This window comes from Sitophilus oryzae, unplaced genomic scaffold, assembly GCF_002938485.1.
Source record: "Sitophilus oryzae breed Bouriz unplaced genomic scaffold, Soryzae_2.0 scaffold_1181_pilon_pilon, whole genome shotgun sequence".
NCBI classification, from domain to species: Eukaryota; Metazoa; Arthropoda; class Insecta; order Coleoptera; family Curculionidae; genus Sitophilus; species Sitophilus oryzae.
Window position 1 is genome coordinate 2,363,181 of NW_022145817.1, and position 25,242 is coordinate 2,388,422.

A 25,242-nucleotide genomic window follows, 5' to 3' on the forward strand; every position below is an offset into this window, starting at 1 on the left:
TTTTAGAAACGTTTAGGTTTGCTTATTTCCCTGAGATTTGTGAAAAAAAAATCCTTTGCCTCGGGTACAGATACCGCCACGTTTTGCAAATAGCTCAAAATGAAACAAAGTTGAACGAAGCAACAAAGAAACGCCAAAAAAAACCATACCCTCCTCACGAGTAGTTTTCAGGCGCTTTTGAATCGAAAGTATGTCGAGGCAAACCGAAGTGGGTCAAGACAACTGGAAATAAACTGAAATGCGACAAAGTTGGGGACGAAATGCGACCTTGACCTGCTTCGAAGAGTTCTCTGCATAGTGTAGAGGCTGTTTTCAATATTGACGTTCTGCTTAGTATAAATAAAATATGATCTTTGGAAGACTAAAGTGTATAAAGTCGAATCATTTTAGATTGGGCATTTAAATTTTTGAGATTTTTGGAAACCCTATTCCTGACAAATAAAACATGAAAAATATCCAAATAACTTTGCACTAACAATTATGGAATTAATTTTAAAATTATTTCCTCGAACATCATTTGTGCATTTATTTTATAGCAAAATAACACTTTTACTTTTGCACTGGAAGCGCGTTTCACTAACCATGTTAGCATCATCGGCAGATGATTAATACTAGCGTATCTGTAGTTTCATTATTGAATAATTATGTTAACTTATTTGTTTTTATTAGGCATATATTTTTTAACATTTTTAATAACTATTAACATTTATTGACAATGTAAAATAAAACCAGCAATTAGTATACGCTATTTTATATTTTATCACTTTTTAAATTACAAAGAAACTAATATATTTGTATTAAAATTTCTTTGCGGTGGCGCCATATTTTTTTTGTGATGTACTCCTTCCTTTGTCTTTTTATTCAATAGCATCACCAGAAAATTATAAACAACATACTTTAATAAAAATATTATCCCTTTCAAGTGCAAAAATAAATTTAAATTTAATATTTAGATTAATATGATCCTATTGAGTACATAGAGACAACACAGTCCTAAAATTTCAACAACTCCTGATTTAACAACGTGCATCATGTTGTCTGGCAACCAGGAGGTTCAGAAGTATATTATACACTTATTGGACATTATTAACTTTTTTTCTACATATTTTTATTTAGCTCTAAAATTTGAATGAAATTGTTGTTGAATGTTGATACATTTAAAAAGATATTCCAGAGAAATATAGATATCAAAAACTTTGGTTCAATACTGATGCTACAGACTTCTCAACAGTACCAATAGACTTCGTAGTAACGTCACTCATACCGACAACTTCGCAATCCATTAAGTTAATATCAGTATAAAGTTAGTTGTCTTGTAACTATATTTGGTGTATTTCTATACCGTTTGTTTTTATTTGTTGTTTGTTTGTTGTTCTGATTTGGTGTTTACATTAAGATTTCTTTATACGATGTAAATGTTTTTTGTATTATTTTTAAAACACGTCTGCTTGAAGGTGAATATTTAATAGAGTATAAATAACCTCGTTGGGAGACGCAGTAACTATAAATAAATGTATTTGGAGTTGTTTTTGTTAAATGGGGGTACAATAAGTGGGGATAGCAAAGTTGGAGATCCAGTCAAAAAACTAAATGCTCAGGAGTCATGGTTCTGACCGAAAAATAGTGTTTAAGAAAAATTTACTAGTTATTTAGTAAATTTACTAAGTATTGCACAGGGTGTTTTAAAGTTAGGGTAAAAAATAACTCCTCGATTAACCCCGTATAATAAGCCAAATACAAAGTTTTTTAAAGAACTGAGTTTACCAATTAAAGCAGATATATACAGTTTACTAAAAAAATTATTAAAATAGGGCTAAAAATTTAAAAAAATGTGGCACTTTAAATTAAACTTCACTAAACATTTTTCTGTTGTTTTTTTTGTATCTGAGTATATTATAAACTCTAATATATTATAGCAGTAACTAAAATATAAAATACTTCATCCGCATAAACTAACTAGAATTACTAAAAAACCATGGCAAAACAGAAAATCGAAATAAAATTCAAATATTTCTTAAACAATATTTGAAATTTTAGTTAATTTCTCAACCACCTTCAAACAAATGGTAGATGTTTTAATTTTATATGTTTACTATAATGCCCAGTGAGTTATTTATACCATATGTTACACGTTGCTGGAGACACTTTTTCCCTATGGAATTATTCTTTTTTAATTCCCATGGGAGCCAAATTTTTAGACAAAAGTATATTTGCGGCAACTTTTGTCACAAATTTAGTGCACATGGGGATTAAATATTCGACAAAAGGTATTTCGTCAAGAAATTTTCAGTTATAAATAATGTTTATTAACTGTTGTTTGTCCAATGAAAAAATACATTCCAGTATATGCATCATTTTAATTCGAAAGTACATAGTGTTTTCTGCAATTTCTTAGTCATCTTTTAATTCCAGTGAGAGCTAAATTTGTAGGGCAAAGTTAATTTGCAACTTGTGCCCTAAATTTAGTACTCATGGGGATTGAATATTCGACAAATGGAATTTTGACGGGACATTTTCAATTATAAATATTCATTAATGGATTGTCCAACGAGAAAAAACATGACAGTGACAGTATTTATAGTCTGTCCAACGAGAAGATCCTTGACAGTGATAAATGTGGCTGTCATTTTAATTTCAATGTAGTTTATTTTATTTTACAAAGAAATAAGTTGGTACAACTGGAACGCATAGCAAGAAATTAATATATTTAAAATTTTACTGACAAGTGATTACTTCAAAATATTGTGAAAGAAACTGTATAAAACTGAAAAAATGTAATCGAGTTATTTTTTAAACGGTATGTGTTAATACAAATCAAACAAGAACAAGACAACACATACCAAAAAAATATAAAAAAGAACTATTTCTTACTTTCAAGCTTTATGAAACTTCCCGCATTTATGATTATATTTATTAATTATATAACTTATGTACCAATACAAATTTGTAATATTCCACAGGAATAAATAAAACAACATAAATAAAACAAACTATTTTATTAATAATAACACTTACCAAATTTTATACCTTAAAGGTTGATTAATTAACTTTAATCTTAATTTTTTTAAACCAGTACCTTTTGACATTATTTTTCTGCAGTACTAAAATCCATTATTTACTTATCGTGTGATGTCGATATTTTACAGCTACTCCAGTTTTTAGTATGTGTTTAGTATGGTTCTTCTACCATATTCGCGATGCACGTATCTACGACGAGATGGAATACGAACTTTATTGATGGTAACTTTATTGGTGTATAAGACTTTCTGCCTAAGCAGCGAGTATTAACCATAAACTGTGCTCTGGGTCTACAGTTAATTTTCACTCGATTTTTTCTCCACTTCACTTCAAAAGACACAAAACACACGTAATAACAGGAATCAAAATACATTATCTTCCAAAACGCAGATATTTGACATGAGTTGACACAAAATTATAACCCAAAAACAGTTAACCTAATAGGACTGCTCATTCAGCTAAAAGTATCCGCCAGGGGCATGCGAAAACTACGCTTGTGACGTCATTGTAGCCCTTGTCATGGTTATTAGTCCTTATCCGGCAACCAATAATACACACACGTGCATTATTGGTTACCGAATGCAAAACGTTCATTATTTAGTTTATTTATTTAAACACCTTATATGTATGCAGTATAGAAAATTAACTGTATAAATCGTATTAAATACTCGGAACAGCAGTTCCCAGCATCACCTTTTGCAAGCATTCTTTTTAGAGTACTTCCATATTTTGCTTTAAAATAATTAATAAACAAAATCGTGGGCACTTAGTATGAACTTTGTCACAATTCACAACACAAAATGAACGAATTTATACACTCTGTAGCTCTAAAAACTTTAAAGACACCTTTTTCACATTTAAAATTGACAAAATAATTAACTCAAAATTTCTCAGCTGTTATTTTTATAAGTTTACCATAGGCAACACTATCATGACAAGGACTACAATGACGTCACAACTGTCAGCTGAAGCGCGGGAAGAGGCGAACGTACGTCTTATGAGGATGAGCAATCCTATTATTTTACCGTTCTTGATTATAACCTATAATTTGACAAGACTTTGACAAGCGTCAAAAATCTATAGGCGAGTTCATACGCATCGGCTTCCGTTTGTCGTTTATCGTTCCGTCAAACCAATAAAATTGAAATACGATCTGTCATTTTTAAAATAAACCAATAAAACTGGTTAAAAACAACAAGAGACGACGCATGACGGATTTATATTTAAACCCATCCATAGTTAATTTTAAAATTATTAGAAAGGGTTAGTTATTAGAAAGGAGATTATTAGGAGGTATAAAACTTATATCATAGATAAAGGAAATAAATTTAGATTGGAATGCCCGTCAAAATTTTGGGTCGCGACCGTTGTACGCAATCTGGCTCTGCTATAGCGGTTGCTAAGAACAACCGCAAACAAAAACAGGAATAATTTTCACTTGTCCATATCTCTTGTTGAAGTCAGAATCTTCAAAAATTATAAAATCTTTCAAAATCTAAACCCCGTGTGACGCTAAGTGTTTAAAGCGTCCATTTTCAAAGTAATTATTGCTATCTTGTGAGTTTACTTTAATTTATTTACTCAAACCCGTGATAATTGTGAAAAAGTGTGAGTTGTGATTGTGAAAAAGACTGTGAACTGCGAAAACTATCGTGGATCGTGGTATAACGTCGGTTTCCAATGTTTTATAGGTATTTCATACATGTCCTTATATAAAATAAAGTTTTTTGTATGCAACACATTGTATTTTATTTATAAAATAAAAAGAAAATAATAAATTTGAATAATATTTGGCGATATAATTCCGAAAAAAGCCGAACTGCTCCGAAATTTTCAAAAGCTTTGGGTCGCGACCGTTGCAAGAATAGCGCCATATAGTGTTTATATTGTCCTTATGGGCACTTTCCAATATAAACTTGTTTCATTTATCTATGACATATCTATTTTATCAAGGCCAGATTTGGGCAATAGTTAATTTATGTCAACTGTTGTCGCAAATTTGACAATCATGGGGATTAAATATCAGGCAAGATACTTTCGTCAAGAAACTTTCAATTATAAATGTTTATAAGTACATAATTGTTGTTTGTCCAACGAGACAATATAATATATGTGTGTTTTCTGTAACTTTTTAGTCATCTGTCGAAATTAATCCTTCTCTCGCTGTACATAATGGGATTGTTATGATTGTTGAATGTAAATTATTAAATTTGATGTATTCAGAACATTAATTTATTTGACGTTTCAAGAACTCGATATTTTTAACGATGATGATAAAATCCGTGGCAGCTCGTAACAATAAAGAGCACTTTTACATAAAGCAACTTGTGTCCGCTACTTTTGGCTATCAATCGCTCTCTTTGATACCGATAGCTGACACAATTCAGAACATCAAATTAAATCGAGAAAATTCCGTAGATATAGCTTAAACATGGATGTGAAATAACATTATTGCACTAAAAGCAGCGTTGTCCGCAAAGTGGTTAGTAGTAGTAGTGGCTAGTAAGTAGATTTTAAACAACGCTTTGTTAAAGGGCGTCGCGTCGGACACAAGTGGCTTCGTGTGAAAGTGCTGTAAGAACTGGTATGTGTTCAAGCTCTGTAACCTTTGTACATTTTGGAGCTCGTGTGTTACCTGTGCATATCCTCATTCATCCGTGGGTCGACATATTCGTCGTCATGTACGTATCTAGTAACGAGAAAAGCGACAAGAATCTTTGTAGATGGCATGGCGGCGAAAGCATGATTACTGAATAATCTTTGTCTTACGATCCCTGGTAACGATTACATAGAATCCGAACAAATTCGTAGGACAATTTATTGGTGCAAATCCGTAAGGAATCGTTAAAAGAAAACAACTAACTGCTTATGACTAAGTTTTACAAATTCGTTCGAATATTTAAGGTTGATTCTCACTATAGTTTCGGTTTCATATCCGTTCCGTATAGAGGTTTTCCATATCAGCTCCCTTCCGTTTACATAAGATATTATATTATGTAAATGAATAGGACAATGCACACTATCCGTTCCATATCCTTTCCTTCCGTACATTTTTTTGGCGGACGGACTGAAGCGTATCGAAAACAGCGTCGTCAAGTTCTTGCATTTGTGTCAGTTCTGTTAACATTTTGCTGATATTTATTTATTCTTTCACCTCTTAATTAAATCTATTACCTTTTTCAAAAGATACAAATTTTTAAAACAATACTTTCGTAATGATATAAGTTGTACATTAAAAAGTATGGAACTGATACGGAATGGAATCTTACGTATAGCGTCAATACAATAAAAACTACGGAACGGATATGGAATGGATGTGGGTATATCGCAAAATGCTGAGAATGCCATGGACTGACCGTGTCTCGAATGAACGAGTTCTAAACCAAATGAACAAGAACCGAGAACTCCTCGACATAATAAAAAAGAGAAAAGCAGCCTATTTGGGCCATTTCATGAGACATAGCAAGTATGAATTCCTTCAGCTCATCATCGAGGGTAAAATTGAGGGAAAGCGCGGACCCGGACGACGGCAATGCTCCTGGCTGAACAACATCAGAGATTGGACAGGCCTGGACTCACATACTTTGCTGAGAAGAGCGAAAAATAGAGAGGAATTTGCCATGGTTGTTGCCGATCTTCACTGAATGGAGAAGGCACTTTAAGAAGAAGATGGAATGGAAACGGAAGGTATATTGAGAATCAACCTTAATTTGATTTTATTCACACTATTAAACGTAACCATGGAAACGGTACGAAAACGGAACGGATCCGATAGTGGGCATTGTCTTATTCGCTTACAATAATACCGTATGATTGAAAAAAAAACGGCGTCAGCGATGGTTACGAAATGAAGATCGCTGTCATTTTATATATGTAAATTTATATGGAAAATTTTATCGATCGTTATTTCCAAGCCAACTGGACGCCGTTTTTTTCGATCATACTGTTTAATACTTTACGTAAGCTGAATTTTTTTTCCTTTGTTTTATACAGGATGGTGCCAATTGTATTCGGGGAAAAAAAATAAGTAAAAAAGTTCGTATAAATTTATGTTCCAAAATGCTTCGCTTAGGAGATACAGGGTGTAAACATTTAATTTTTATTTTGATTTTTTCCAAATAATATCTAAGCTAAAGCCGATATTTGGATGAAAAGTGTTAGTGTCTGGGTGTTTTTTGACATCATAAATTCGGAATTATATGTCAGTATGACTCCTACTTGTAGGGGGCCCAGCTACATATTTTTTAATTTTTTTGAAGGGTTTTTAACTTTTCACCCTTACCTGTATTACACTACCGAGTGAAAAAATATATATTTACGTCATTTTTTGTATAAAAAATGGTTCTCAAGATATACAGAAACTGTTTTATTGTATTTTTTGCTAGGAAAGTTCATGATTTTCTTAAAAAATAGAAAGTTCCCAAATTTATTATTTCAGTCAAATAACTATCTACTCGACATGTTTATTTTTTGTCAATAATGACATGTATTGAACTATTTCCATTCTAAATATTTTGAAAACGGTTGCTCGTGGTGATTTTTACCAACAGATATTTTTTAAGTAAAAAAATACGGGAAGGTATATTTTTTTACTCGGTATACAGATTCGGACGAAAAGTTATTACTCTACAAATCATTTAAAAAACATGTAGTTGGCGCCCTCTAAAAGTAGAAGTCATCGAATTTCTCATGTCAAAAAACATTTGAAAAAACGAAGAATTTTAGGACACACATTTTTACGATTTTTTTTACTTATTTTTATCTGCAGAATATCCTGCTGAAGTTTCCCGAATACAATTCGGACCACCCTGCAGAATAGGTTCAATAAACGTCGAATTTTGGAAAAGCTGTATAATCTGGGGATACAAAAATAACGCCAGACCTGGCTGACCCGGTATATGACACTCATTTAACAAAAAATATATATTTTCGTGTTATATTAAGATAAAACGAACTTGTACTAATTTGAAAGAATTTGATACACTACTTACGAATTTGTACGGATTGAGATCGAATGTACAGTACGTCTGTTCGTTCTGTAGCTACGGGGTATCCGTGAGAGGGGAAATGATATTCTCTCGATGTCTTTCGTAAAAAAATAGACGACGCGTCCCATCAATAAAAATTCAACAAATTTGCAAGTAGCCAATAAAATGAGCGGGCGGAGCGATTTGCGGTGACGTACTCGTTAAGTCGACGTATAAAATAAATTGCTGTTTATTTAAATATTTTTGTCCGCATTCCTTTCATAGTCACAGATCCAGCAGACGTACTGTAACTGTCGACTTAAGTGTATCTATCTTCATGAACTAATTAGTGTTAAGTCGATTTTAAAATAACTGTACGATTTTTTCAGACACCCCCTTCATCGTACAAACGTCAAATAGACATCCAGTACGGCAGTCTACCCAGGCAACAATTCCTGACGAACGGATCGGGCACCAACTTCTCCGTGGTGGACTCGAATGCGAACCCTCAGCAGAAAAAGGGCGTGGCATTCGGTAGGAACAGCAGTTTGCAGCACTTGCCCTTGGTGGCGGGTGGTAGCAGAATGAGGGGGTTCTCGGTGCCCAACCTAGGTGATATAGCTCCAGTCTACGATATAGATGTGGCGATTGATTGGCTTCCTTTCATGGTTTTTCTCTTAATTGCCCTTTGTGCAAATTTAATACAGCTTGAATTTATTTACTTCCACAAATCCATCTGTTATAATTATTATCTTAACTCTAGAAAAGCAATTTAATGATGTAATTATGTCGCTTTTAAATTTTCCTAGTTTATGGAGTGTGTGCAATCTAGAGGTGTGTAGTTCGTGAACGAACTAGTTCCAATAAACTATTCCGACCCCGGAATGAAAGGATCTAGTTCCTGGTTTCTCAAAGAACTAGTTCCTCAGGACCTATTCCGGGATCGAGACTATGACCGATATAGAATAATATGCGACGGCGACGGATCGGCTAACGCGCGTAGCCCGATGGTAGGCAGGAGTGGGGAGTGCCAGCCGTACGATATCGGACCGGTCCTACAGGCACTAAACTAAATAAAAGACTAGTTTCTAGGTTACGTACGAGCGGATCGGGCCAGCGCGATCGATGCTAGGCAGGAGTGGGGAGTGCCAGCCGTATGCCGTATGTTATCGGATCCGGACCTAAAGGAACTAGAGGAACTAAATAAAAGACTAGTTTACGTATGGATCAGCCAGCGCGATTGATGCTAGGCAGGCGTGGGGAGTACTAGCCGTATGTTATCGGATCCGGACATAGAGGAACTATGAAGACTAGTTCACGGGAATCTATTCAGTCGGCAGATCCGAGATATAATACAAGGCGACGACGATGGATTCGGCCTTGTCTATTGCCACAGCCGGCGCGGCGTAATTACCACAGAAAATTGTCGTGGATACTGTTTTTGATTTTTAGTTTGTTTTTTAAATATTTTATGGGAATGTTTCACTTTAGGTCCCTAAAATTAAGAAATATCTTATAAAACGAAGTAGATATTCTGAACTTTTAGACAAAAACAAAGAGCTTGAAGTGAGGAAAAATGCATTTTTTCGTAAAATTTTTGTAATATTTGCTCCAATTAATTTGTGATATAGTTCTTTAAATTCTGATTTGAGTTTTTTTATTTTTTTTATCTGCAATAAAACTTACCTATATGGTTTTAACATACACAATTACACGTCTCGTTATATCTCCGTACATTATAAAAATTATACAGATCATATTATGAATAGTTCTGACTGAGAACGAAACGCATTAGCAAGCAAGGGGAATGTCAATGTTAGTCGGGAGCTATTGTGAACTAAAGACCTAGTTCAAGGAACTATTCCTTTGGAGGAACTAGAACTAAGGAACTAGTTCCTCCGAAGGAACTAGAATTCCCACCTCTAGTGCAATCTTCGTTTCTTCATGTATAAGCAAAAATAGATGATAGCGTTCATTAAAGAAAGAAGAAGATGCGCAACCTTATGGGCGATTTCGTGGCACAAAACTTGTCTGAGACTTCCGAGATTTAGTTTAGCTCTGGGCCGTTGCGCGTTGATAGTCGCTTACAGCGCAGCGGATAAAGAATACTGTACTGTAGTTCTGCCGAAGACAGTGTTGCTAGAACTACGTATTAATCCGTAGATTTACGGATTTCGGGTACAGTACGTTAATAATACGGATTTTCTATCATTAAACAATTTAGTATAATATTATATATTTAAACAAATAACGGCGTCAGAGTCGGCTTGGAAATGAAGATCGCTGTTGTTTCATATGTAAAATATTATAGTAAATGTCAATAATCGTCATTTCCACGCCAACTAAACGACTTTTTCATCATACGAAATATTCAGTACCTATAAAAAAATTTTAGTTTTGTTGTTTATTCTATCACGAATAAATTTTCAATACATAAACGTGAATTTTTCATACACAGATATTTTCGTCAAACGTATTACAGCAAAATAAAAACACTAAATCACCACAATACACCAAAACACTTTTACTTTTACACTGGACGCGCGTTTATAAACAGTTTATAAGCATCTGCTGATGATGCTAACATGGTTAGCGAAACGCGCGTCCAGTGTAAAAGTAAAGTGTTTTGGTGTATTGTGGTGATTTAGTGTTTTTATTTTGCTGTGTAACACCAAAGGTTCCAACCCTCAACTGTAAACGTATTACAGATATTACACATTTTAATATGGTTATACCGTCTTCGATATGCCTTCGCTAGACCAATTAGAGAAAATGAGCGTTTTAAGCATTGGCCGCAGAACGAGTGGCAGCTCCACCGTACGGCACTTGAGACGTAAGCAGAAGTCAAGTCAGCCTTGTCACGAATTCGTCCATTAGGTTGCGTATCTTCCCAATTCTTTCAATCAACGCTTTCAATACTTAATCGTCGTTTCTTGCGGTATAAGCAAAAATAATTGATAGTGTTCGTATCTCAGTCTAATATTTATGTAGTGGTCATATATTTAGTTAAATTTATTATATAAATTTATAGTTTTTAAATCAAAATATAATTTAGTTCAAAAAATATTTAACATACCCAATAAGTCTCCATTTATCAATGTGGCATAGTTTCTCTTTTTAGGTACCTAGTTCATTTAAATTTTAGATTTTCTGTGTTGTTTATTATAATAAATTATATCAAAATATGAATTTCTTAATATAGAAGAATAATAACTGTTTGATTACACAGAGATATATTAGAAAAAAATCTATGAATAGGTTTCAAGTTATTACAGCACTTGTATTTATGAATTATTTGTTGTACACACTCCATAATAATACTCTAACTCGTTATTTTAATTAATTATTGGAATAGATAGAAAAAATATCTGAACGTAATCCATTGTTTCTGATATTACTATTGATGTTTACTAACCTTTTGCTTTTCGCAAGCTTCCAATAATAATACATTTTTAATTTTTAGCTTTTTAATTAAATATATCTTTAATTTTGCACATTAATAATGAAACCAATATGACGACTAGAGCTATTCACTTATTTTATTTTACCATATAACCTCCACATTATACAATCACATTTTTAAATATATCAGGTTCTTTGAAAGAACTCCTCCTGAGCTATGATCTAAAGTTATGCATTTTATTATGAGACTTCGAGTATATTATAAATTATATTTAAATGATCTTTCAGCAGATTCTATTTCTAGAGCCTGATATAATTTTCTCCCATTTTTATTCATGTAATTAAAAATAATGCTTTATTTGGCTTATAGGTGCAATAATATATTACCTTGAACTATATAGAAATTAATTAGTTTGAGAAATAAAAGTTTTGTAATATACAGGGTACAATTTGCTTCTAATGGAAACTTTCATTATTGAATTACTAAAATATTTTTTTATGGGAAATTACTTTAGAATGACTATATCTATATATATATATATATATATATATATATATATATATATATATATATATATATATATATATATATATATTATTAAACCGCTTATACGAGCCCAAAAACTACGTTGCTTCATTGGGCTCAGACCCGATTTCGACATTTCAAGCCCGGGGTCGGGTCTGAGTACGATTTCAGTGGTTATCGTCTAGAACGGTTTCCCCACTTCCCTGACCAAATTTCAGCTGGGCCTGAAAAATGGTTTTACGTTTTTTATATACGATTGGGGGTACACCGGTATTGTCACGGGCGGCGCCACCTTCGACATTAGTATAAGTGTATAAGCCGATTTACGTTGAATCGATGTATTCAGACCCAAGAACCGGCAACACGGTAAAGCAAACTATTAAAGGGAAACGAAGATATAGCCGTGTTATATTTGGTAGAAAACAAAATGCTCATACTTTAATTAGAATATTAAGAAATTCAGACAAAAAAAATCCGGTCGTTCGGCTAATAAATATTAGAAACAAAATTATTTCGATCGGCGGGTCAAAAATTGTACGAGTACCTAAAAATTTATTTCGATGCTATGATTTCGTTGTAGAAGTAACTAAATTTTTTTTCATCTAAATCGATCAGCGCGTCGTGTCAAAGAATTGTAGGAGTAACTACAAATTTATTTCGATGCTGTGATTTCGCTGTAGAAGTACCTAAAATTTTTTCGTCTAAATCGATCGTCGTGTCAAAAAATTGTACGATTACCTAGAAATTTATTTCGATACTATGACTTCGTTGTAGAAGTATTTAAAAATTATTTTCATTTAAATCGATCGTCGTATACCGGGTGCGTCTCAAAAGTTGCTTACCCCTACAACTTTTTTATTTTGTCAGATAAAAAAACGAGTTTTGGTATGTTTTTGTTATTAAAATGATAACATAAATTAGGATTGATTGACGTATTCAATTGTTTTTGGTCACTTCCTGTTTCACCGGAAATGACTGCAACTTTTGATTTTTAAATGACACCCCCGGTATGTTTTTACATTATTCGATAGAAAATCACACTCTGAATAGAATGGCATATCATAATATGTCAATTTTTGACATTTTCACATATGATTTATTTGTAACATGCGGTTCATAATGACAATTTGACTCGAGTACCAAATTGTGGTACCAAATTATTCGTAGAAAAATGCTTTTTCCAAATATGCTATCGAGCCACCTTTGTTCCGTTTGAAAAAATTGAGATATGATTAAAAATTCGATTTTGATATCTTATAACGGGCCCGGACAAGACACGAAAATCATTAGACTATCAAATCTATTTTTCCAAGGCTCCTTGATTAAAAATTAGTGTTTTTAACACATCCATGGCACTCTATAATAGATAGAAATTTAAAATAAGATTTTTTAAGCAAAAATGTCAAAAGTTGACATATTATGATATATTATTCTATTCAGAGTGTCATTTTCTATCGAATAATGTAAAAACATACCGGGGGTGTCATTTAATAATCAAAAGTTGTAGTCGTTTCCGGTGAAACTGGAAGTGACCAAAAACAATTGAATACGTCAATCAATTCCAATTTATGTCATATACTAACATACCAAATCTCGTTTTTTTTATCCAAAAAAAATAAATAAAAAAGTTATAGCGGTGGACCACTTTTGAGACGCACCCAGTATAAAATGACAGCAACCTTCATTTCATAGCCATCGCTGACGCTGATTTTTTTTTCGATTATACGGTAGCTAATCAGTACAATAATTAATTTTATTAGATTACTACGTTCACTAAGATCTAAAATAGTAATTTTAGTGTAACAAAAATGTTGATTGCTACAAGTAATAACGTTGTATATTCAGTTTACAGCTGGATGCTATCTACCAACACCATATAAATATGACAAACACGTTCTATGGTTGCATCTCTATATATGAAAGTTATTATTACTCTAATTTCCAGTAATTCTATGGGCTGAAATTTTTGACAGATGAATTTGACAGATAAAATTTCTGATAGATGAATTTTTCAGCCAATAGAATTACTGGAAATCTATTCAAGGTCGTTACGCCGTTACGCCGATACGCCGTTTGTAGGATAGTGTGGATACCTAAATCTATCGAGGCGACGCGAAGGGTCAAAAATTGTACGAGTAAAAAACTTTAGGTGCTTCTCTATATGTATAACCATATGCGAAAATGTCAAAAAATTGACATATTATATGTCATTCTATTGAGGGTGCATCCACACTATCCTAAAAACGGCGTATCGGCGTAACGGTGTAACGACCTTGAATCGATTTCCAGTAACTCTATTGGCTGAAATTTTTGACAGATCAATTTGATAGATAAAATAATAGACAGATGAATTTTTCAGCCAATAGAATTACTGGAAATCTATTCAAGGTCGTTACGCCGATACGCCGTTTTTAGGATAGTGTGGATGCACCCTCAATAGAATGACATCATAATATGTCAATTTTTTGACATTTTCTCATATGGTTTATTTGAAATTGTAACATGCGGTTCATAATGACAATTTGACTCGAAATACCATGTGTGTGGTACCAAATTATTCGTAAAAATGCTTTTTCCAAATATGCTAACGAGCCTCCCTTGTTCCGTTTGGAAAAATTGAGATATGATTAAAAATACGATTTGGGCATCTTATAAAAACGGGCCCGGACAAGACACGAAAATCATTAGATTATCAAATCTATTTTTCCAAGGCTTCTTGATTAAAAATTAGTTTTTTTAATACAGCCATGGCACTCTAGATTGAAATTTAAAAAACAATTTGTTTAAAGCGAGAATGTCAAAAGTTGACATATAATATGTCATTCGATTCAGAGTGTCATTTTCTATCAAATAATGTAAAAATATACCGGGGGTGTCATTTAAAATCAAAAGTTGTAGTCATTTTCGGTGAATCAGGAAGTGACCAAAAACAATTGAATACGTCAATCATTCCCAATTTATGTCATATACTTACATACCAAATCTCGTTTTTTATCTAAAAAAAAATTAAAAAGTTATAGCGGTGAGCCACTTTTGAGACGCACCCGGTATAAAATGACAGCAATCTTCATTTCATGCCACAGCTGACGCCGTTTTTTTTTCTCGATTATATGGTTGTTAATTAGTACAATAATTAATTTTATTACATTACTACGTTCAGTAAAATCTAAAATAGTAATTTTAGTGTAACAAAAATATTGATTGCAACAGTACTACGTTGTATATTCAGTTTACGGTTGGATGCTATCTACCAACACCATATAAATATGACAAACACGTTCTATGGTTGCATCTCTATAATATGTTCTATCTTCTATCTATGTTTACTTACTATGTATTCGAAAACTTAACTTGAGTATTATATGGTAGTATAATATTATTAATATTAATATTCATTAATCGCAATAAGAATGAGAATAGTGCTTTCTTTTAATCACAATTCTAATAAATTGAACTTGAAAGTATGTGTTTCCCAGAAAAGTAGGTGGATCCCAGACTATACAAATAGGGAATTCCCAGAAGTTCATGCTTTTAAACCTACACTTTTTTTACTACTTTACTGCTATATGAATTTTATTTAAATTTAAATGATTACATTACACTTTTAAACATTTTCTTTACAGTTTCATCCAAACTCAACTCGCCAGATTAGACTTTAAATTATTTATATCTTTTGACGGGGATTCGTTATAATTATTTTGTTGGGTGTCGAACCATAAACTTTATAATAAAACTCGAAGAATTTCAACAAAACACTTTTATTAATAAACTTTACGTTTCCGTGACAAATCAAATCATATGTTTTTTCTACCTACTGTCCCTCGCTCTTTTTTATAATGGACTCGTCCAAGCGGTCCGAGAGGGGCCCTATAATAATAATAGTTCTCTGTTTGTTACAATTTTTAAATAAAACTTGGTAGAAACAATCTTAAAGAATACTTTCTACCTATTTTGATTTTTTTCGTCTGAATTAATATCTTAATATTCTAAATGAATACACTTTACTTATTAGATAAGTATACACATGGCATACATATGATTCCAAAAAACGGCGTCAAATTACCTTTGAAATGACAATCGTCAGAATCGATCGTCGTGTCAAAAATTTACGAGTATCTAAAGTTTTTTTTATCTAAATCGATCACCGTGTCAAAAATTGTACGAGTTCCTAAAAATTTATTTTGATGCTATGATTTTGTTAAAAAGTACCTAAAGATTTTTTCATCTAAATCGATCGCGGCGACGCGACGCGACGCGAAGGGTCAAAAATTGTACGAGTAAAAAACTTTAGGTACTTCTCTATATGTATAACCATATGCGAAAATGTCAAAACATTGACATATTATATGTCATTCTATTGAGGGTGCATCCACACTATCCTAAAAACGGCGTATCGGCGTAACGGCGTAACGACCTTGAACCGATTTCCAGTAATTCTATTGGCTGAAATTTTTGACAGCTCAATTTGATAGATAAAATTTGTGACAGATGAATTTTTCAGCCAATAGAATTACTGAAAATCTATTCAAGGTCGTTACGCTGTTACGCCGATACGCCGTTTTTAGGATAGTGTGGATGCACCCTCAATAGAATGACATATAATATGTCAATTTTTTGACATTTTCGCATATGGTTATACATATAGAGAAGTACCTAAAGTTTTTTTCATTTAAATCGATCATCGTGTCGAAAAATTGTACGAGTACCTAAAAATTTATTTCGGCACTATGATTTCATTGTAGTAGTTAAATTTTTTTTTCGTCTAAATCTATCGTCGTTTCAAAGAATTGTACGAGTACCAAAAAACTTTATTTCGTGCTATGATTACGTTATAGAAGTGCCTAAAGATTTTTTTCATCTAAATCGATCGACGGGTCAAAGAATTGTACGAGTACCTAAAGATTTATTTCGGTGGTATGATTTCATTGTCGAAGTAATTACATCAAAGTAATTACGATCATCGTATATATGATAGTGACTGTACGATAAGGCCGTTTTGTATGATATTTCTCCCCACAGGAAAAAGTTTACACAAAAAGGTACCGTATGATCGAAAAAAAGCGGCGTCCAGTTGGCTTGGAAATGACGATCGATGACATTCCCCATATAATTTTACATATAAAATGACAGCAATTTTCATTTCATTGCCATCGCTGACGCCGTTTTTTTTTCGATCATAAATATGATAGTATTCAGTTATTTCACAATAATTAATTTTATTGCATTATTTCGTTCAGTGAGATCTAAAATAGTAATTTCAGTGAAACAAAAATTTTGACGGCTACACGTATTCTTTAAACTGTGGCTACACACTACAGTAATACGTATATTCAGTTTACTTTTAACTTTTTTTCTTTTAAAGTATAAAGATAATATACGGGGTTCCATCATCACTTAGTAAACACTTACAAAATCTACTAAACGAAATTGATAATGCATTGTAACTTGATTATGCTTATTACAAAGAAATTTAATTTTTAAAGAAATTTCAGATAAAAACGCTTTCGTACAGATGCATTTATAAGACAGAATATATCTAATACTAACAATAAGTACAATAATATTCACTATAGCAGAAATGCACCGTTTTTACTTCTGCACTGTCATCAATTACCGCGTCAAAAGGTCCGTTCGTCTAATTCTAATATAAATATTTGGAGAATTAAAAGCGGCAACGTCGTGGGTCTGGCGAAAACGAATAAACCTCTATTTTTTATATAAATGGGACAAATTAAACGGTCCAGCATCAGGGCCTGAAGGCATCGCTTGAACATTTTTCGTCCGATATACCCCGGGTCTGACGGCCTATCTTCAACGTACCGGGTCTGACTCCGTCGATTTAATAAATATATATATATATATATATATATATATATATATATATATATATATATATAATAAAAATATTTGACATATTATGTCATGCATAAGTTATTATCATGGTGACAAATTACAAAAATAATCTTTTCACATGCAAAAAGTGGTGTTAGGTAACAAAACCTCTTTTGCGAGGTTTTGTTACTAAAAAAAAAAAATTTTCAAATAGAAAAGTTATTAAGAATTTAATTTTACGCCTGTGTCATGTTTCATATAAATATACAGAGGGGCTCTCAAAAACTATCAATTATTCAATCATTTTTTGAAATAAAATAAAGTCAAGAGTTTTATCTTTTCTCTCTGTGAGCTAACCTCATTTTTTCAAGATTTTTGTAAGCTGTCGCCATTACAGTTGTCGTATGAGATATTAAATTGATATCTATTTGGTCATTCAACATGCTGAATTACTTCTGCATAAACTTTTTCAAGAATTCAATAATAAAAATTGTTCCCATTTCCTGCGAACTGTATGGTTAGGTTAGGTTAAAAACCGAACTGTGGTTAATACCGGATGTTTTTAAAAAGTAGCTATAACTTTTATTTTTTCAGACAAAAAAAACGAGGTTTAGTACGATAGTATACGATATAATCAGGATTGATTGACGCATTCAATTAGTTTTGGTCACTTCCTGTGTCACAGAAATTGACTACAACTTTTGATTTTTAAATGGTAACATCGGTATTTTTTACTTTATTTGATAGAAAATGACATACTGAGTAGAATGACACATCATATGTCAAATTTTGATATATTCGATTAAAAAAGTTGTATTTTAAATTTCAATCTACAGTATGTCCCCGAATTGTCTTAACAAGAGGAAAAATTTTTCTGTTTTAATATTTTGAGAAAAATGCATTCTTCATAAAAAAATTGCTTATTCTAAAATCGTTAATTCCGTTTATACTTTTCCAAATTTCCACACCGTTTTAGAGAAAATTAAGAAAAACATGAAAATATGGTTGAATTTTTTCTGAAATCCTAAATATCAAAAGGCGATTCTTTGGTTATATCATTTTGATTTCATTCTTTGATAGATTGCTATTATTAAATTTGATTAACGTCATATACATTCTTTGCTGTTGTTAAAGTATCATATTTTCCAATAATTATTATCACCCTTAGTATTGAACTAAATAAATTTTGTACTTCTTTAATATTTTAAAACAGCAAAAAATATTGCATTAATGAAAATTATATGAATAACAATCTATCAAAGAATGAAAGTGAATTAGTATTACCATAAAAACGCGTTTTGATTTTTAGAACTTTCAAAAAATTCAACCATATATTCATGTTTTCTTAAATTTTCTCTAAAACGGTATGGAAATTTGGAAAAGTATAAACGGGATTAGAACAAGCAGAAATATTTATGAAGAATGCATTTTTCTCAAAATGTCAATAATAAAAAAGTTTTTCCTCTTGTAATGACAATCCGGGGACATACTGTAAGTGCAATGGCTGTGTTCATAACTACAATTTGACTCAAAATATCAAGTATGTGTTACCAAATTATTTGTCAAAAAATACTTTTTCCAAATATGCTAATGAGTCACCCTAGATCCATTTGAAAAAATGAGTTATTATTAAAAATACTATTGAGGCATCCTTTAACAAGGCAGGAAATATCACGAAAAACATGAGACTAATGTATTTTTCTTGATTAAAAATTAGTAGGTAGTTAGAATTTAGAATGAGTGGGAGGGGGGTTAATCACTGCGACCTTACAGATCTATTGTGTCCCCCTTTCTTGAGTTATAACTCATCATACAGTTCCCAGGGCTTTGACAAAAGCCAGTATCTGGGACGGTTTTATAGAGGGTAGTTCTCCATCTCCAATATCAGTCGTACCAAAGTTCATGGCACGAATGGTTGTCGTCTCGGCGCACTCAGTGATGAGGTGTACTGGTGTTTCCCCATTTTCCCCACAGAATCTGCATTCGTCGTTTCTTCTTAGTTTCAATCTACTGAGGTGTTCATTGAGGAGACAGTGTCCTGTTAAAAACCCCGTGACAATCCGAAGATTGTTCTTACTTAAATCCAGGAAGATCTGTGATTTTTCTTGATCGTAAGCCCTCAAAAACTTCTTTGAGTGTCTTAGACCGTTGCAAGATTCCCATTCCAGGTTGCAGATGGAGTCTTCCAATTTCTTGAGTTCCGCCTTGAGTTGGTTACCACTTGGAAAACAGAACGGTTCTGGTCCAATTAGTGGAGTGTTCGCTCCTTTTCTAGCTAGATCATTGCCTTCTATCCCTTGGTGAGCAGGCACCCAGAGTAGGAGGACTTTGTTTTCTTTGCCTAATTTATTCAGCTTCTCAAATTAGCAGTTTTAACACAGTTTCTGGATTGAAATGTAAAATACAATTTTTTTGACGAAATGAAAAATGTTTGATATATCATTTTACTACGAATGATAAAGTAAAAAAACATTAGGGTGCCATTTAAAAATCAAAAGTTGCAGTCATTCCCCCTTCCATCATTGAATACATCAATCACTCCTTATTCATGTCATAAATAATAACACCAAATCAAGTTTTTTATCTGAAAAAATAAAATGTTAAAGAGTTGAGCCACTTTTAAATACAACACCCGGTATGTAATCTAGATGCAAAATATACAAAATAATACGTGTCTTCCATTAAAGCCGAAACAGAAAGGACATCCTGCGACGATGTCGTACCGAAAGGCGAGTCGCCCGGTTCGCCGACATTGTCCTTCAACAAGAACAAAGGAATTAAGAAGCTCTTTGGAAAAATGAAGAGGTCTGGATCGGGAAATCTGGAAGACTTACCTCCGGGAATTGGAGATTTCCAAAGGGGAGGCGTGAGAGCAACGGCTGCCGCAAGATTAGGATGGAGTGAACCGCACTTAACGCTGAAGTATGTTAAAGTAACTTGTTTGATAAAAAAAGATTCGTAATTCTTATATGACTCGTTGAAATCGCTTTGCGGCTAGTGTTTAATATCTTTATATCGTATGATCAAAAGAAAAAAACGGCGTTAAAGACAGCCGGGGATGACAATAGTTGATAATTTTGGTAAGGTCAATCTTTTTAATTACCATTAAAATTTATAATATTTTTTAAAGATTAAAAAAGGATAGAGCGTTTCCAGACACAAAACTATTTCTAAAAAATATTTTTTTTCTCGAATTTTAAACTATACCATTTAAAAATATATTTTTTTTCAAACGTCACAAAAGTCCCTTAACGCCTAGGCATAAAATTAAAGCACTTTTACGCCTAAACATAAAAGTACGAAAATATGTTATGAAACTGACATAAAGTGTCAAATTCAACGAGCGTAACCACAGTTTCTCGATATATAATTACATACAAGGTATAACTTAAATCTTTTTATGTTCTTTGGAACGTTTGTAGCGTTTAAAAAAAATAGTAAGTTCTATTCGGTTTAAAAATGACTTTTTGTGCCGTCGGCTGTATGGGAAACGTACCAAACGTCAAACCACCACAAAAAGCTTCATTCATTCATTTTTACTCCTAATAAAATAATATACTATTGCTCAATATAAAAATAAATTACGGCCTTCCTTACTACCAGTTGGCCTTAAGCGGAATTAATACATAAAGAAGATTTAAGGTCAAGTAATGACGGTTTGACCTCGCCAAAATTGTCATATCAGCTAGAACATAATTTTTCCTTAAGTTCAATGATTATCATTTTTATTGAGCCAACTTTTACTTAAATATTTAAAAGTATATTCCATTTAGATGCGATAAGCCTTTCGCCGAATGGGACACAGAAAATATCTGCGATTGGCTGCAAGATATGGGTCTAGACCAATATATCACAGACGCCAAACGTTGGGTAAAAAGTGGTTCTCAGCTCCAAGAAAGCCCCATTACAGAGATAGAGAAAGAACTTAATATCAAGAACCCCTTGCACAGAAAGAAACTTCAATTAGCTTTAATTGATACCACAGAAAATTCATCCAGTGATCCGTATCTATCTGAAGCGGGAAAACTAGATACTGCTTGGGTTTTGAGGTAAAATACTGTTAATTTTCTGGCTATAATTGTTACATTTGGGTCGGTATTTACATATGTGGAAGTAAATCGCATAGGGATCTTATTAAGTCGGAGTGAGAGAAATGCGACGGTGTGCTGTTGCGGCGTTGCCACATTTCGTCGGTACGCCTTTCCCTATCAAGTAAAGTAAAATCACGATCGCAAACCGCTTATTTTTAAAAGACCCTTTTTTTCGAAAAGATAACTAGATAAAATCATTAGATATGTCTCTCTCATTTTTTTATAACGATAAAACGTCAGTAATCGCGATAATTTGAAAACTCAACTTTTTTAACAGATAACACGTCATAATTTAAGAACCACTTTATATATTGAAACTTTTTTTATTTTGAATATCAGATCTGTTATAATATCTTTAAATAAGAAAAATTCGATAAGAGGTTGTTTAGCAATTTTCAGCAATCGTGTAGCTTTTTTATTTATAAACATTTTCACATACTGTCTGCGAAGAAAATATAGCAGAAATGTTAAGAAAGATTTTTGAAAAAACTACAATCAATTATTTCTAATAGATTTCGAGATATCGATTTTTCAATTCAGACTTCTAATAGCGCGACCACTGTCGAACACCAATTTAATTCCACTTATTTTTACCAAAAAGTGTTTCTAACTTGCACTTAAAATTTTTCAAGATGTAGGGAACATTACAAAGACTCGTTAATAAGCAAACAAATAAAGTATCACGAGACGTAATTAATTCGTGAAGCTGAACGCATGATGTAGAATGTGAACGCCTAGAACTTTAAGTACTGACTGATTGGGTCGACCGGTTGACTGCAACAAATTTGCTATATCCTCTTCTACGACTCTTAGCAATATGCACAGTTTCTCGGTTTGGCAACGTGTTTACTGTTCTCTCTTTGTTTAGTACATTATAAACGCAATGTACCCTTCTTACATACGGAAATCTCGACCCAAGACTAACCTTTGCCAGCCCTTAGTATATTTATTAAAATATTTTGTTTTATTCTCTCAGATGGCTGGATGATGCGGGACTGCCCCAACACAAAGAAAACTTCTTAATCAACCGTGTAGATGGCAGGGTGCTGCACCGACTGACTATAGACGATCTAGCTTTACTTCACGTAACGTCATTGTTACACGTGGCCAGTATTAAGAGGGGAATTCAAGTTTTAAGGGAGAACAACTATGAATCGGGTTGTTTACAGCGAAGATCGTTACCCGACGATCCCGAAACGCCAACGCCCAAGCAAATATCGTTGTGGACCACGCATAGGTATGTAACAAAAATAAATAATACGATCAATAAAAAAACGTCACAATGGCATTCCTGTAATTTAAAACTGGCTCAAAAGCCTGATATCATAGATAAATGAAACAAGTTTAGATTGGAAAGTGCCCATAAGGACAATGTAAATACTATTTGGCGCTATTCTTCAACGGTCGCGGTTCGAAGCTTTTGATGATTTCAGGGCGGTTCGGCTTTTTCCGGAATTATGTCGCCATATATTATTTATCCAAATTTATTACTATTTTCTTCTAATTTCATAAATAAAATACAATGTGTTGCTAATAAGAAGCTTTATTTTATATAAGGGCATGTATGAAATACCTATGTAACATTGGAAAAACCAACGTTATGCCACGATGGTCTCTGCAGTTCACAGCTCACACAGCTTTTTAAGTTTTTTAATGCCACTTTTTCACAATTATCACAGCTTTGAGTAAATAAAATTTACACTAAACTCACAATATAACAATAATTACTTTGAATATGGACGCTTTAAACACTTTTCGGTATTTTTTCGAAGAGGGCGGTTTAAATTTTGAAATATTTTATAATTTTTGAAGATTCTGACAAGGGAAATATTATTTCTGTTCTTGTTTGTGGTTGTTCTTAGCCAACCGCTATAGCAGCGTCAGATCGCGTATAACGTATGCGACCCAAAACAATTTTACGTTTTGGCGGGCTTTCCAATCTAAATTTATTTCCTTTATCTATGCCTAATATGTAGGAAATATAAGTTGACAAAACTATAGAATGACAACTTGAGGTACGTTAGCATTTGCATGGTTTTGCACTGTTACCTGTTCAGTTTTTAATTTAAAAATAGATGCAGGTTTTCTTAAATTACTTAAAATCTACTATTTACGATTTAGCTGCAAAATTAATAGGGGAGCCAATATTTGGACAGTTCAAAATTTGCAGGGACTTTTCTGTTTCCAACGACGATGCACCACGGTATATAAAGCGCTAAGTACCACGGCTATTAAATTGCCTATTAATAATGTACCATTCTTATACATTGGTTACATAATAAAAAAATTGGCGCCGGGAGGCACGTATAGCCGCCCATACTTAAATATGTAAATAATCAATTATCTCAAAAACTGCGACTCTGACTGATTTTGATATTATTACAAATTTTGTTGCAAATATTATTCCAAATCTTAAATTGAAAACCGCGTTTCGCTAGTTACTGTAATTTTGGAGTTACGATTTTTTTTAATTTTTAACCCCCTCCCATACCCCCTTACCTTTTTTTTGCCGATCTTAATAGCCTACCGGTAAACTAATAGGATTGCTCATCCTCATAAGACGTACGTTCGCCTCTTCCCGCGCTTCAGCTGACAGTTGTGACGTCATTGTAGTCCTTGTCATGATAGTGTGTATTCTAGTTGCCTATGGTAAACTTATCAAAATAACAGCTAAGAAATTTTGAGTTAATTATTTTGTCAATTTTAAATGCGAAAAAGGTGTTTTTTAAAGTTTTTAGAGCTATAGAGTGTATAAATACGTTCATTCTGTGTTGTGGATTGTGAGAAAGTGCTTACTAAGTGCCTACGATATTGTTTATTAATTATTTTAAAGCAAAATATGGAAGTACTCCTAGAATATTTGTTTATAATATTTGATATTTTTTGACTTATGACATAATAGATACTATTTACGCATCCTATTTAAAACACGTGATTTTTTTTAAATATTTTTTCAAGATTTTAAAATATGTGTTCAGTTTAATTTAAAAAAGGAACCTGAATTGAAAATTTATTCTTTTTGGCCTCTTCTACTTTTTTAATGTAACGATATTTAAGTTCGTTTAAATGGACTTATTTTAAATGTTTTCTATTTGTTAACGAGACTTAACAATTTAATATTAGTTTTTGAAGGAATAAGTAGTCAAAATTGCATTAATTTTGCTCCTCAAATCTTAAACTCAATCTAGATTTTTTTGTATTTTTATGATAAATTTGAAATTAACTAATGCTTTTCAGTATACCAAACTTAATAAATAATTTGAAATTTATTGCATAATAGCATACCGAGTATACAGGGTGTCTCAATATTCCGGGAACAGAACTATTTCGTATTTCTGGAATTAAAATAAGTTATTTTTATGAATAAGTATTTTATGAAGCTTATTGTCAAATATAATTTATGATA

General features: G+C 32.6%; 1 protein-coding gene across 6 annotated transcripts in view; it reads left to right on the forward strand.

The window, feature by feature from the left end:
* LOC115891488 (liprin-beta-2) overlaps positions 1-25,242 on the forward strand; it is a 122,561-nt gene that overhangs the window by 91,074 nt on the left and 6,245 nt on the right. For 5 of the 6 annotated variants that reach the window (XM_030911951.1, XM_030911947.1, XM_030911952.1 and 2 more), the window contains 4 exons: positions 8,375-8,597; positions 20,433-20,667; positions 21,519-21,794; positions 22,813-23,073. In XM_030911951.1, the coding sequence (XP_030767811.1) occupies positions 8,375-8,597; positions 20,433-20,667; positions 21,519-21,794; positions 22,813-23,073 (995 nt within the window). The remainder of the gene's footprint in view (positions 1-8,374; positions 8,598-20,432; positions 20,668-21,518; positions 21,795-22,812; positions 23,074-25,242) is intronic. The other variant, XM_030911950.1, reaches the window with a different exon arrangement.